Here is a 14778-nt window from a genome sequence, read left to right as displayed (position 1 = left end):
TCTCGCAGACCTTGGGCACATGGGACTATATTGCCTGGTCACTCCTCCAGGATTGCCCCTATCCTGCGGCAGCTTCACTGGTTACCAGTTTGCTTCCAGGCCCAATTCAAGGTGCTGGTCTTGACCCTTAAAGCCCTACATGGCTTGGGGCCGGGGCATCTGTCGGACTGCTTTCACCCGTATAAATCTGCCAGGGCTCTTTTGTTCATCATCTTGAGCCTGCTAGCAGCCGAGATGTGACTGAGATTTGGTTGGTGGGGACTAGAGACAGAGCCTTCTCGGTTGTGGCCCCTCGGCTCTGGAATACCCTCCCAGAAGAACTTCGCCTCACTTCCTCCTTTAGGGTTTGTTTTTTTAAAAGATCTCAAAATTGATCTCTTTAAAATCTTTTCAGATAAATTTATGGACTTTTAATTTTCATTCTATTTTTTAAAAAATTCAAGTGGGGAGCCACCACCAAGGAGGAAGCCACCTGTGACTGCTGCATCTCTGCCTCTGAATTGCCTTTGGGGGCACAGGAGGGAGCTGCCTCTTGAGCACATTCAGAGCTGGAGCTCCAAGGAACGGGGAGGCAGAGGTGGGTGGCTGGGAAGGCAGAAGCCACACAGGCAGCGCAGGGCCTGAACACCTAGCTGAGGTGCTGGTCTGGACTTGTGGTAGCAAGCATGACTTGTCCCCTTAGCTAAACAGGGTCCACCCTGGTTGCTTATGAATGGGAGACCTGATGTGTGAGCCCTATAAGATATTCCCCTCAGGGGATGGGGCCGATCTGGGAAGAGCTGAAGGTTCCCAGTCCCCTCCCTGGCAGCATCTCCAGGATAGGGCTGAGAGAAACTCCTGCCTGCAACCTTGGAGAAGCCGCTGCCAGTCTGGGTAGACAATACTGAGTAAGATGGACCAGTATATGGCCGCTTTCTATGTTCCTATGCTCAGGTCAGAGCCCTTTGAGCCACAAAATGGCCAGCAGTGGCCAGTGGCAAGCAAAGTGCTCTCAGAGTTTCCCCTTGGCAGCAAGGAAAGTGTCTTCCAGGAAAGTGTCAGCTGGTGTGTTCTGTGCACACCTGGGATGTTGCTTGTTTCCTTCTGCCTGATGAAGAGTTCTGTGAAGTCAGGAAGCCTGCACACGCCTATGCCCACCAGAGCAGGCGGCCACCGGAGGAGTTCCTCATTGCCTCACCTTTGCTCACAGCCCCGGTTAGGGAGGCAGAACGCAGCCCTTGCGGGGGGGGGGAGGAAGTTCCACTCGCAGCCTCACCTGGCGGCTTCCCCTTGGCAGAGAACTCGGGGACCCAGGGAGGGTGATTGCCCTCCTTGCCTCTAATTGTCCCGGCTGCCTACGCCCCGCCTGATGGCCCCTCCCTGGGTGACGCGGCGGAGAATCCCTGCCAGGGGCAAAGTTCTCTCTCGACTCCTGGCTGGCTGGCAAAGCAGCCTTTTCGCCCAGCCTGCCATCCGCCCCCCACCCACCCCGGCCGGGTCTGGGCGCTTCTCCCTCCACTTTGGCATCCGTGGCCGGGGAGGGTCACCGCAGCTGGCTCCGCATGGCCACCTTCCTGCTCCTCCTGCTCCTCTCCTCCTTGGGTGGCAGCACAGCAGGTAAGGCCGCGGTCAGCCTAGGGGGGCGGTCAGCCTAGGGGGGCTGAGCCCTGGGGCGGCTGCTGCTGCTGCTGCTGGGGGGGGGTCAGGACCTCAGGGAGGGGACTGGTGGCCTAGAGCAGCGGGACCCAGTGCTTCGAGGAGCGCTCTCCCCCACCCACCCGCCGAGTTATTGGGGGATCCTCGGAAGCTGCCTCCTACCAAGCCCAGCCCTTGCTCGGTCCAGCTGGAATGGTCAGCACTGTCTGGCAGCCGCTTCTCCACGGTGTCAGGCGGGGGGCTTGCCGGGCATCCCTCGGGAGACGCTGCTGCCAGGGCCAGGGAGTGAGCCCGGGTCCTTCTGCAGGCCACGCGGGGGCCCAGGGGCCACTGAGCTACGCAAGCCATTTTCCAGGCTAGGAAAGAAGAGGACGAAGCCGGGGACAGGAAGGAGGCTTAGGAAACCATGCTGTGTGGAGACAGTGGATGGAAAGACCCTTTCCTGCCTTTGCCGGGTTGGGGTGGGGGGCGCTCCATGAAGTGGGCTGGCAGGAGAGAGAGTCCTTCTTCATCCTGAACCCGTATCACTAACTTACGGAACTCCCTGGCACAAGATGTGGCGGCAGCCACTTGCTTAGACACATTGGTGAATGGGACGTCTGTCAAGGGCTACCAGCAGTAGCGGCTTGTCCTAATGAGCCAGGGGGGCTGATTAGGTGCCTCTGCTTCCTGGCAGCTCAGGTAGCTCCCCCCTTCCTGCATCCTGCCCCACCCGAGTGCCAGGCTGCCTGCAGACTGTCCATTCATCAGGTGGAGCAGCATGGCTAACTGCTACTGGCTGCGGTCATGATGCCTAAATGGATCCTCCATGTTCAGAGGCAGCCTACCACTGAAATACCTGTGGGTGTGGGACAACAGAGGGCGAGAGCTGGGCCCTTTGTGCCCTGCTTGTGAGCTGCCCAAAAGCAACTGGGTGGCCACAGTTAGGAGAGCACTGACACTGACCCAGCCGGGCTCTTCGCGGGGGCTGAGTGGCTCTGCGGGGGGGCAGGTCCCCGGAAGAGCGTGTCCCCATTCTGGGGGGGGGTCTGTGTGCCCATGAGCAGCTTTGGTCTGGGATTGCACCCCACACTGGAAGGCTGGTGCTGTCTCTTGCAGGGCTGGACTGCCTGAATGGGGGCACGTACGACGGGGTGAAGTGCATTTGCCCCCCGACCCACTATGGCCCTCGCTGTGAAGAAAGCCTCGAGATCGCCACCCCATTGCCCACAAGGGCCACCTCAGCCGCCACGGGAAGAACCACGTCAACTGCCTCCACCCCCACCATGGAGAGCCCCACAGCAACCTCCAGCAGGCCCTCCTCACCAACACCCACCAAGGCCTCCCCAGGTGAGCAGAAGCCGTCACCAGGATGGCAGCCAGAGGGACAGAGGGAGCTGCCTTCTACTGAGTCAGACCCTTGGTCCATCTAGCTCAGTACTGCCTGCTCAGACTGGCAGCAGCCCTTCAGGGTTCCAGGCAGGAGTCTCTCTCCCAGCCCTCCCCGGAGATGCTGCTGCCAGCAGATGCCCCCCCCGAGCTACACCCCCCCTCAGGGGAATAGCTTACAGTGCTCCCGCGTAGTCACCATCCAAATGCCCGCCGAGGCAGAGCCTGCTTAGCCGGGGGGCCAAGGTGTGCTGGCTACTGCAGGGCTGGCTCTCCTCCACCCTGGCCATGGCCGCCCACTGGGCCTTGGCCAAGGGGTGCCTGGCCTAGCCAGCCAGGGCATAGTTGAGGCCGGGCTCAGAAGGGCTCTGCAATGGGACCCCTCTAGGGCCAGGGTGCCTCTCTGGAGCATGGGAAGCCACCCTGGCGTGACGCATGGAAGAGTCTTTCCCGGGAGAAAATCTCCCGCTGCCCGTGTGGGAGTCTTTTCATGAGGAGCAGGCATTGCTTCAGCACATCCTGTGTGCAGTTCCTTGAGCCTGCAGGTGCAGGCTTCTGGACACACACTGGCCTCCACCCAGTGAGTAATGATACCCGCTTCCAGGTTCATCTCTACCGAATCGCTCGCTGCTTTTGCAGGCCTTTGCAGGCAGGAAGGGCTCTCTAACCCCACAGAGACCAGCAAACCAGGGGCCCTTTTCTAGCAATCATGCCCCCCAAGAAGCCTTCACAATTGCCCAGGGCTGCCTTCTGCAGGTGGGAGTGTGTGTGTGTGTGTGCTTGCTTGTTTGAAGGACCCATCCAAGCAGCATGCTACAGGCAGTGTTTCGGGGTGAGGGTGAGGCATGCTGCAAGGGTGCCCCTCCTCTGGAGGTGTGTGAAGGCCCCGGGGGGGGGGGGAGGGCAGCTCAGTCCCCCAATTCCTGAGCAAAGCCAGTGGGGCGAGAGAGCAGCCAAGCAAGAGGCCCGGAGACAGTTCCTGAGGACTGAAGACCGGCAAGGATGTCTTGCAAGAACAGGCGAGGGAAGCTGAGCTTCAGGCTGAAAGGGGAGAGAGGCCCCAAGAAACAGCCAGCAAACCCTGGGGGAACAGAGAGGGAGGAGTCCAGCCCTTTTGCCCCAGACCCTCCGCCCCGCTCCCCAGTGGCCACTGTGCGACATGGCAGCTGAGAGCGGGTGCTGCCGGCCAGGGTCCTGCTCCTCCTCCTCCTCCCGCCCAGAGGGGCCTTGGTGCTGAGCTGCCCGGCTCCTCCCTTACAGCTCCTCCCTCCCTCCCTCCCTCATCTGCCCCAGGCCCCTGCCTGAATGGCGGCCTTCTCAACGGGAGTCTGTGCCTTTGCCCGCCCGGGTTCTGGGGTCCGCTCTGTGCCTCCTTTGACCACAAGGGCTGCCAAAACGGAGGGATCTGGGCCGGGACCTCCTGCCGGTGCGCCCGTGACTTCTGGGGTCCCAAGTGTGAGTTTGTGGTGAACGTCATCGAGGTCAGCGCAGGTAAGCCGCCTTGCTGCTGCTGCCCCCAGGCCCCCGATGCTGCCTTTCAGAGCCCGGCTTCCCAGACGCACATCCAGGCTCCGGCCAGGCCTTGCCGGGGTTCTCAGGTCTGTGGGCGGAGCTTAGCTTTTGGTGCTGTTACAACTGAGCTCATCGCTAACAGGCTTGAGTTCAGCATGCGGACGGCCACCTCACTGCCTCTTGTTCCCGCTCCGCTGGGGGCCCCAGAGACTGCTTTGGAATCTGTAGGAGGACTTGGACATCGGGCTGTTTGACTACTGGGAACTTGGGGTGCTAAGCCCCCCGCCTCAGTCCCAGCCAGCCTGCACCTTGGCAGTCCTCTCCAGAGGACCCCGGAGTCCTGGCTCTCAGCCTCCCCAGGAGCCCACCCCCACCCCTCTCCCCACCCAGGCGCAAGGCAGGGGGCTTTCCTGACTCTCCGTCCAGTAGGCCCCCGTCTCCCCCCCCGCCAGGGCTGACTGTCCTGCCTGCTGGGGGGGGCACTAACCACTGGCCTGGCTGGTGTTGTTGACAGAGGCCGAGGCCTGGCTTGACCTGACCGTCCAGGTCACCAACCGCAACTTCACAGCGGAGCTGACTGAGCCTTCCTCTCAGGCTTCCAAGGACTTTGCACAGGTGTTCACACAACAGGTGAGGCCTGGAGAGAAGGCGAGGCTGATGCTCCTGCGCGAGGTGGGCCTGAATGTGCACCAGGGCTCAGCCCCCAGAATGGATGATGTCAGCAGAGATTCCAGGGCCCCTGTGCAAGTGCAGAGTGCATCTCTCTTCCCCCCCACACACACACACTAAGTGACTAAGCACGTCAGGGAGAGGGGGAGACCCATGACTGAGCCCGGGGGCTTCCTTCAGCTCTAGCAGTGATCCAGGAGGCCAGATGAGACCTCCTGTGGGAGGAGCGCGGCTGCTTTGAAGATGCTCCGGGAAGGGCTGTTCCGAGGGAGGCCAGCAGGGAGCCCTTTCCTCTCCTGCCTGTCCCGGAAGGGGCTAAATCCCGCCGCCCCCCCCCAATGGGAACGGCCATTGGCTCTGCAGGGGAAAGAAGAGAGGAGCAGGATCTGTCTCTGTCTCCCTGCCCCCCTGCCCCTGCCCCACAGAGCGAGCAGGTGTGAGGTGGTGGAGACGTGAGGACCCCAGGGGAAGTGGCATGGCAGGAAAAGCCGCCCCCTCTGGAGCCAAGCAGGAGCTGTGTGCCTCTCCTGGAGGGTGGACTCCCCAACGGCCCCCCCCCGGGCCCTGCTTGGGCCAGCAGAAGGCTCAGCCCAGCCTGAACTGGGTTGCCTTTGTGGGGGGGGGGCCTGCAGAGTTGAGTCCTGGCCGCCTCAGCACTCTGCGTCTGCCATCAAACCACAAGCGCCCCCCCCCACCCATGTTGCCCTCCTCCAGGTGCAGCTGGCCTACCAGAAGGTTCCTGGCTACCACAACCTGACGGTCCTGCAGCTGAGGTGAGTAGCAGAGAAGCCCCCCAGCCCTCTCCCACGGCCGTCTCTTGCAGTCTGCCTAGTCCAGCGCTTCTCAACGTTTTTGGAGTCATGGGCCGGTTCGTTATTCGTGCGCAGTTTCCCGGACCAGCAGTTAGTAAGGGGGCCGCCCCCCTCGCCCCCCCACCCCCAGGCTCCCCCCCCCCACAATTTTGGGCAGCTCCCCAGAGCTCATTTGCGGGCAGACCTCGCAAGGGAGCCCCTACTGGCTCGAAATTGGGGCGGGGGTGATTTTTATTAGTGATGCCTCACGGACCGGTACTCAGCACCTTGCAGTCCACCAGGACAGGTCCGCAGACCAGTGGTTGAGAAGCAGTGCTCTAGTCATCTTTTATGTTGTGTTGTTGTGTTGTTGTCCCAGTGGGCCTCCTGAAGCGTGTTGGGCAGGGAGGGGTGTGGTGGTCAGAGAGGGGAAGGGAGGGGGAGGAGGAGGAGAAGCAACGGAGTGGTTGCTGGACACCCCCCCCCTCATCAAATCGACACAAGATTGGGGTGTGTGTGTGTGTGAAGCAGCTCTAGAGGCCAGCTTGCCAATGCGGTGGGGGTGGGGGTGGGGGGGTCTCCTGCAGCCAGCCGGGAGGGCTCTCCGGGGGGTTTCCTGGCAAGCGCTTCTGCTTGGCGTGCCGTGGGCAGTTGCCCTCCTGGTGCCCCGCCAAGCCAGGCTGGGCTTCGAAGAGGGAGGGGGCCACGGGGGCCAGATGTGGAGTTAAGTAGTTGGACATCAGGGCTCCCTGGGGACATCCAGAGGGGAGGGGGCTTCAGTGGCCTCTCTGCTAGAGGCCCGCCCCCCGCCTCTTTCTTGATGGGCTTAATGCCTGGTCTGCTGGGGACCCTCCTTTGTCCTTCCGGGGGTGTCTTTGCCCTCTGACTGGGGCCATGAAGGCTGGGCTGGGCTGTGGGCACTACTCAGAGGAGCCCCCCCCACGCCAGGTGGGATGCTCAGAGGCCGTCCCAGCCAGTCTCCAGGCCAAGGGCGTCTGGCCTTGGCTCCAGACCTCCTCTCAGAAGGCAGCTTCTCCTTGGCCACCCCGGCCCTCTTCGCCTGCATCTCAGGCCCTCTTGGGGCCTGGCAGACTCCCGAGGGGATACGTGGCCTGAAAGGGGGGGGGTGATCTCAGCCCCGCCTCCGAACCTGCTGGCCGCTCACTCTGATCGCAAGCTAGCCAGGAGCTTTGGAGGTGACTGGCTGGTTCAAGTGGGGTTGCCTTGGGTCTCTCCACCCAGGACCCACAGAAGCAGGGGGGCCAGGAGAGGGCGGAGGGAGAGCAGCCCCCCCCACCCCCAGTGTCCTCCCTGCCGATGCTTTCTGGGTTTGTGCCTGCAGGCCGGGCAGCATCCTGGTTCATCACAGGGTCCGCATGCTGATCCCACTCAGCGCCAACGTGGAGGCAGCGTTTGGGGCCATCTCCGAGCAGCTGGTGGCAGCATTCCGTGGGGCAGCCCAGCAGCAGAGCTGCCCCACTGGTGCCAGTGAGTACCTGAGCTGCCGGTCTTGTGGGCCGTCTCAAGCCTGCGTCTCCAGAGGCTGTGGGACTACAACACCCATCCTCCTCCGCAGCCTTCTGCCACTGGGGCTGGGGAGAGGGGAACGGTCGTCGTGCCTCTGCCTCCAGCCCTTCCTGCCTGAACTCGCCTCCTCTCTCCGCAGCGCCTCTCTGCTTCAACGCCTCCTACGCGGAGAGGTCCAAGTGGGGCATCGCCACTGACGAGGCTGGTGAGTGGGCCTCATCAACCCTCACCCTCCGCCAGCCCACCCCCGCCGGCCGGCCGCTGCCCTGTGCTCCCCACGGCCGCCTCCCTGACCTTCTGCTTCTCCTCCTCCCCAGAAATCTGCCGGCAGAACGTCCCGGCCGGCTTCGGCCCCCACTTCTCCGGCCACGCCACCCAAGCCGGCTTCCAGTGCGTCACCCAGTGTGCCCAGGGCTACCAGGACTCCCTCGACTGCAAGCACGGGCAGTGCCAGGTGCCCAGATCGGGGCCCCGCTGCTCGTAAGTGCCCCCCTCCGTCCCCCCCCCCAGTGAAAGGAAACCCGCCAAGCAAGGGGGCGGGCGCAGGGGAGACCCTGGGCTGCTCTCCTCCGTCACTTCCTGCTCTGGGTGGCTCCGCCTCGTGGCTTGGCTTGCTGTCTGGAGTCACCCGCCTCTTGCACGAGGGGGGCTTTGCTGCCGCCACCGCTGCTAGCCAGTTGTGGCCCGTGGGCTGTGCGGCTGAAGCCTGGTGGGGTGTGGAGTTGAATGAGTGGCCCGGTTTGTGGGGGGCTCAACTAGATGGCCTTCTGGATTCCCCGTCTTTAAGAAGGGAGAGACCTTCCAGTTCAGGGGTCCCTGAATTCCCTGCCAATCTGTTTGACAGAAGAGCCCAAGGACAGCCCTGCTGCTGCTGCTGCTGGATCAGGCCCCAGGAAGCCCCTCCTCGAGTCCAGCATCCTGTTCCCCACCGTGGCCCACCAGATGCCCCTGAGAAGCTCACAGGCGGGGGGGAGGGGGCTGCTGGCCCTCTCTCCCCTGCAACTGGGATCCGGAGGCATCCATCCTGCCCCACCGGATGTCTCCCAGTCCTGCTGTTGTGGGAGAGGCGAGCCGCTTCTCTCTCCACTCGGCATGCCTCTGGCCTGGGGGTGCCCCATCCTTTCTAAGCCAGCAAGCCCCAAAGGCTACTCCCTGTCGGGGGGGGCAGCAGCCCTCGGGATCCTTGCACACCTGTTCTTCCTGGCCCTTTCCTGGGTCTGCAGTCTCCCCGGGGCTGGGCTCCTCTTTCATGAAGTGGGGGCCAGGACCAAGGGTGGGGTGCATGGGCAGGAGGAAGGCTCCCATCTCCCCCCCTGCTTCTCTGACAGCTGCCCCGAAACGGCCGTCTTCTGGTTTTGGGGGACTCGATGTGACGTCCGGATCAGCAAAGTGGGGCTTGGCATCGGGGGCCCCCTGGCCATTGCGGTTGCTGCTGCTGTTGCTCTTGCCGTGGTAAGAACTGCAGGGAGACCCCTGGAGTGGGTGGGTGGGGGCTCCTTGGCCTCCACAGCCCCTGGGGGGGCCCTAAACCCTCTTTAGTCTGTCCCGGGTGGTGTGACTGTCTGGCCGAGCAGGATGATGCTTAATTTGTGTGGGGGGGGTTGGTCTCCTAAACCCTAATTTGCGGGGGGGGGGTTGGTCTCCCATGGCCTTAGGTCCAGGCTCCAAAATTACCTAGGTGCACCTCTGGATGCATCTGTGAATGTGCCCCCCCCCGCTGTTACCTTCAGAGGAGGGAAATGCCCTCGCCAGGAGGTGGGAAATCCTTTGCCAACTGCCCTTCCTGGGGCTTACACTTGTGCCCCCATGTGGTGAAAGTGGCTCAAATCCTAGATGGGGGGGAGGGAGTGGGTGGGACGTAGCCACCGCAGGAAATGATGTCAGCCTGGCTGGTCCTTGAGGGGACCCTGAATCTCTCTGCCACTACAGCCCGATCCAGACATTACGTGGTACAGGTGAGTTCAGGAGTCTGCAGATGCTTGGACGTGTCTTGCTGGGAATGAGCACCCAAAGTGAACCCCCTGGGCATGGGGCCCTCACAGGCCAGGCACTGATAGGAAGTGTGCTGCTGTACATGCAGTGAACAACAGCGCCTGAGGGCCACTGTACATGTTGTCGTTGTGCGTGTGTTGAGAAGAAGAGCACGTGGACACACATGGCTTGCCAGAGAGGCCTTCTCCAACAGGAGCCGGGAGAGGGAGATCTGGACAGTTGCAAGGGGCAGCTGGGGGGGGCATTCCAAGTGGGGGGAGGCCTACCCTGAGTCCCCCCCGCCCAAGCTCTGGAAGCCTTTCTCACCCCTCTTCTGCCTCCTCCCAGGTGCAGGTCCGGAAATGACCCGGCTGCTCTCGCTTCTCCAGAGGACTCTCCTGCAAGACCAGCAGCTGCCGAGTGGGGGCCGGGAGGTGGGGGGTGGGGGTGGAAAGGAGGCGTCTGGCATGGGGGGGGGAGAAGACCCCTTTCCGTGGCCAGTCCAGGGGGGAGGGGGTCACCTCTCCCTCTGTGTGCTCTGTGTGTGTGTGTGTGGTGTGTCGAGGCCTGCTCTATCAGATGCAGGGAGCGCGCTCCTCCATTGGCAGACAGTGATAAACGTCTGGGGTTAGGGAAGGGGGATTTATTTTTAAAATGGGGTGAAGCAATGGGGGGGGCAGCCAGAGACCCTTTTAGCGTACACCTTAAAGAGTATATGTACAATGGCAGGAACAGAATAAAAAGGGTGTCTCTGAGTCTGTGCAGAGCGGCCTTATTATTGGCACAACAAGCGTCTTCAGAAATGAGCTGCTGAACAAGGCCTGGCAGTTTGAGCTGGGGGGCAGGGGGGGTGCTGCTGCTGCTGCGCTGAAGGCTGAGCCCGGAGACTTCTGGGACAGGCTGCGGGCTGGATCTGTCCATCATGCCCTGACTCCTCCCTCCCCTCCCCTCCCCGGCAGAGACAGCCGTGTATTCCCTACTCAGAGCAGAACTGGAAGGGGGGGGCAGGCTCTGAGGGCTGGCCCAGCTCCCAGTCCAGACCAGCTCCCAGTCCAGGGCATGCCGCCAGCAGAGTGCGCTGCTCTGGTCTCTGCTTGAAGCCCTCCAGAGAGGGGGTGCCCCGCCCTGCAGCTGTCCTGGCCTCCCTTGGCAAACCACCCCTCTGGAGGTTGCTTCCATGGGGAGAGGGGCCCCAGGACCATCCTCAGGCCCCCGGAGTGCTCTGGAGGCAATGGCCTGCCCGGCCTCCAGACCAGAGGAAGAGCAGATGACCCTCGGCCTGTGGAGCGGGGTGGGGGGGCGGTTTGTCCTTTCAGTGGGGATGGGATGCGATGTAACAAATTGGTCTTTGGGTGGCTTACAATACACAGCATTAAAGCATCCAGTAAAAACACACAACGCATGAAATCACACCACAAAACACAATACAAAACTATTTTAAAACCTTTTTGAAAGTCAGTTTTAAAAATCAAGATTGAAAAACCAAAATCTAAAAGGCTGGAGTGAACAAAAAGGTCTTCACCTGCTGTCTAAAAGAACAAAGTGCTGAAGCCAGGCGAAGCTCTTGCTGGGGAGGCAGTTCTATAAATGGGTCTAACCAACCATGGAAAAGGCCCTGTCCCTGGTGGCCGCCTGCCTCACCTCATTCGGTGAGGCACCTGGAAAAGGGCCTCCGAAGAAGATCTTTAAGGCCGGATGGGCGCTGTCTCTGGTAGCCCGGTCCCAAGCCATTGAAGGCTTCAAGGTTGGAACCAGCATTTAGTTGGAATTGGGCCCGGAAGCGGACGGGGAGACGGTGCAGCTGAGGAAGCCCTGCCGTGGTCTGCTCCCAAGGTCCAGTCCCAGCAAATAATTTGGCCGCCCTGTTGTGTACCAGCTGCCGTTTCCGGACCGTTTCCCAAGGCAGCGACGGGTTACCAGAGCCTGAGCAACGAAGGCCAAGCCATCTCTGTCCAGGGAAGGTGGCAGTAGGCGTATCAGCCATAGGAGCCGAGAAAAGGAGCTCCTCCGAGCCGCAGAGGCCTCTTGAGCCTCCAGTGACAGTGCTGGGTGGATGAACAACCCCCAACTGTGAACCTGGCCCTTCCGGGGGAGATGTGCCACCCCGTCCGGAACAGGCTGAACATCATTCATCCGGGCAGAGGAACCACCAGCCACTGCCTTTACCAAGTAGCCCACAGGCAAGCCGGGGTGGGTGGGGCAGCAGCACACGCCACCAGTAGGGCTTCCTCTTTCCCCCAGTTGCGGCTGTCCTGAGGATGGGGGGAGGAGGCGAATGGGGTTGCTCTTCCCTACCCTGCCCTCTCTTCCCTCTGGGCCTGTTAAAATGGCCAGCCTGCCCGCCTGGATGCGGGGGGGGGGGCAGAAGTGCCCTGGGTGAGCTCTCAGAGGGGGCCAGGATGGAGGTGCCTGGACTTGGGGGGCCACCCAACTGCTGCCGGCTTCCAGGGGGGGTCCCAGGTGGAAGTGTGCTGTGGAAGCCAGGAAGGGACGGGAGCCCCTGCCCTCTTGGGCTGGGGTGCAGCAGCACCTCAGTCTGCACGAAGACCCTCTGGGGCCGAGGGGGCAGACACCACACCAGCAATGGGCCCCAAGGAAGGCCCAAGAGGTGGAGGACCTCTCGGTGCTGAGCAGAGCCTTGAGGGAAGCTTCCTCAGGCAAGCTTGCCAGTGTTAGTGGGGTTTGGTCTCCCCCACACACCGCCCCCAGAGCGTTGGGGGGGGAGGCACTGGAGGCCCTATATGATGATGCTGACATGAAGGGATTTCACTTTTATGACAGCAAGGGTTGCACAAAGAGAGGGAGATTCAGCACTGGCAGAAGTGGCAAACAATAAAGATGATGGCAAACATCACAGTGGCAGCAGCAAAGACAAAAACCAGCAATTCAGGAGCAAGACTTCCTGATGTGCCTCACTCACTCACACATCCATACTTACTCTAATTGGCCAGACTCCAGGAATCAGTCGCTGCTTGAGCTTGGTCAGGGCAGAGCAGTGTGTGTGTGTGGTTCCAGCTGGAGGCTTCTCCACTTTTGCTCTCCCAAAGGGCCTCCTTGATAGTCACACGTCCAAGGAGGCGGCATCTTCCTGGCATAATCTTCTCCTGATTGCCCCACTTCTGGAGGTCGGGGAGAAAAGACCCACTTACTCAGCATGCTGGAAGGTCCTCCAAGGTCAGGCTGTGGCTGCCTGCCCTCTCAGGAGTCTCTTAGGACACGTGTCTTTCCAGGAGACGAGTCCCACTTGCTTCTTTGGGGTGCAGCCCTGCGTTGCTCTGCCTGCCTCTGTCTTCAGCCAGAAACCGGCTCTTTCCCTGACTAGGTCCTCCTTACTCTTTACACACACACAGAGTTGATCATCAGCAAAAGTAAGCAGCAGGGGTGTGTGAGCATGTGCAAAGTGTCTGCTGCTCAGTAAAGGTTCTTCTCTAAGGCGGAGAGAACTGAAGTCAAATTCTTGTGGTGGGAGGAGGGATGCCTTGTAAGGCACAGGGCAGGGGTGTATAGCAGGGCCAGGGGAGACAGTTGTCTGGGGGCCCACTGACTTGGGGGCCCCCCCAGAGGCAAGTCACATGACTGACTCCCCCAGCCACGCACCCGCCGGGGCTTCCATCAGTTGCATTCATCCTCCGAAGTTGATGTGAGTGTTAAGACCAGGAGCTACCAGAATTACATGACTTGCATCGTCCACAATTTGCAAAACCTTTAGGCTGATGTTCTATTGTGGCACATAGGGGAGATTGGCGTTCCCCTGGGTTTGGGAGGAGTTCACTCACGGATGAAGCAGGGGCATCATGCCAGCAAAGTGAACAGCCTCACAATGCGGGCACGGAGTCCAGGGCGCTTTCCAGATTAGCCGCTCAACAGCAGGAAAATGCTTCCGTTCAGGCAAATCGCTTTCAAAACGTAAGTAGCAAAGTGCCCAGCAGGGGGAGCCATCTCACAAAAACGAACAACTGGAAAAAACAGCAACCTTTTTAGGCGGGATTGGCTACACCATGTCCTGGAACTATATGGCAGTGATTGCATTCAAAACAAGGCACTGGGAATCTGGACGGCACCCGGCTGTCCGCGTAGGGAGTGTGGTGTAACGACGCAGGAAGTGTGGAAGCCCCCTTCCGAGATATGTCCTGACCCCGCGGCAGGAAAGCGGCCAGGTGGCTTGGCTTCTCTAACTGGGAGAACAGGTGAGCCAGCCGGGGCGGGCCTTCTCTGTGGCCGCCCTGATACTCTGGCCTGCACTCTCTGCGGAAACAGAAGCCTCCCCGTCGCCTACAACTTTTTAAAAGCCTCTCAAGGCCCATTTCTCCACCCCAGCTTTTTCACTAGACTTGTGGTTTCAAACTGATTTGAGGCTCTAATTTCTGTTTTAATTTGTTTTGTGTTGCTGGGCCATAGACTAAAGTTTGAGGTGGCGCACAAAGGTAAGAAATAAATGGCTGTGGAACTGAAGGACCACCGTGCAGACGATATAAATCCAGAGGCAGAGCAGTTGCCAGTGAGGCCGCAGGGGAAGAAGAGGGCCGAGCGGGGAATCTCCACAGCCCCCAGAAACGGGGCGTCCTGCAGGAGTGCACAGGCCCACGGACAGGAGAGCCCCCTCGGCCACACGACAAGGGCAAGGGCAAGCAGCCTGCCTGGGGCTCGGGCACTGGGGGCCGGAGGCGCTCTCACTCCTGGACCTCCGGGCAGAAGTCCAGGGCTGCCTCCACACACCCCCGGGGCCCCGCAAACTCTCTGTAGTCTGTCCTGGGAGGTGTGGCTGCTGCGCTGGGCGGCTGGGCGGGACCTCTGCTTTAGAGGGGGGGGGGAGCAGGGCAAGAAATGGGCCAGGTGGGGATATGTTCCGTTCCGAGTTGAAATGTTTCGGCTGAGGCATATTTGCACCAATGGACCTGTTCTATATCCTTACTTGCGTTCTTGTGAGGTCAGTTGCTGTTTGTGCCCTCAGGAACCCACCTGTTGGAAATGCTGCCCGTGTCTGTGTGTGTGTGTGTAGGGGGCCTCCAAAGGCCTTTAGGTCCGGGCTCCACTATTACCGAGGTGGGTGCCCCTCTGGCGCTGGGGGGACATCCTCACTCGGGCCTGGGGCCGGCTCTCCAGGCTGAGCAGCAGCAAGAAGAGGACTCAGCGCCAGGACTCAGCTGGGCACGGTGAGGAGTTTCCTCCGTGGACTTCTGGGCCACCCTAACCCGGGAGCAGCACAGCGCCAACAAGCAAAACACGTTGAGACAGGTGGAAGCCACAGAGAGTGCCTCTGAGCATGGCGAGAAAGTACACGGAGGGGGGGCCCTTTTCGACTTTG

General features: G+C 61.0%; 1 protein-coding gene across 1 annotated transcript; it reads left to right on the top strand.

Moving 5' to 3' along the window:
• Positions 1–1436: 1436 nt before the first annotated feature.
• On the top strand, positions 1437–9904 carry MUC3A (mucin 3A, cell surface associated). The gene is made up of 10 exons (XM_053264018.1): positions 1437–1596; positions 2734–2964; positions 4297–4494; positions 5030–5145; positions 5899–5957; positions 7318–7463; positions 7642–7707; positions 7820–7982; positions 8831–8954; positions 9822–9904. Exons 1-10 carry the CDS (start codon positions 1542–1544, stop codon positions 9837–9839), a joined length of 1176 nt encoding a protein of 391 aa, XP_053119993.1. The 5' UTR covers positions 1437–1541; the 3' UTR covers positions 9840–9904.
• Positions 9905–14778: the final 4874 nt, after the last annotated feature.

The sequence above is a fragment of the Hemicordylus capensis genome, chromosome 6, assembly GCF_027244095.1.
Source record: "Hemicordylus capensis ecotype Gifberg chromosome 6, rHemCap1.1.pri, whole genome shotgun sequence".
NCBI classification, from domain to species: Eukaryota; Metazoa; Chordata; class Lepidosauria; order Squamata; family Cordylidae; genus Hemicordylus; species Hemicordylus capensis.
This window is presented reverse-complemented; position numbering and strand designations above follow the sequence as displayed.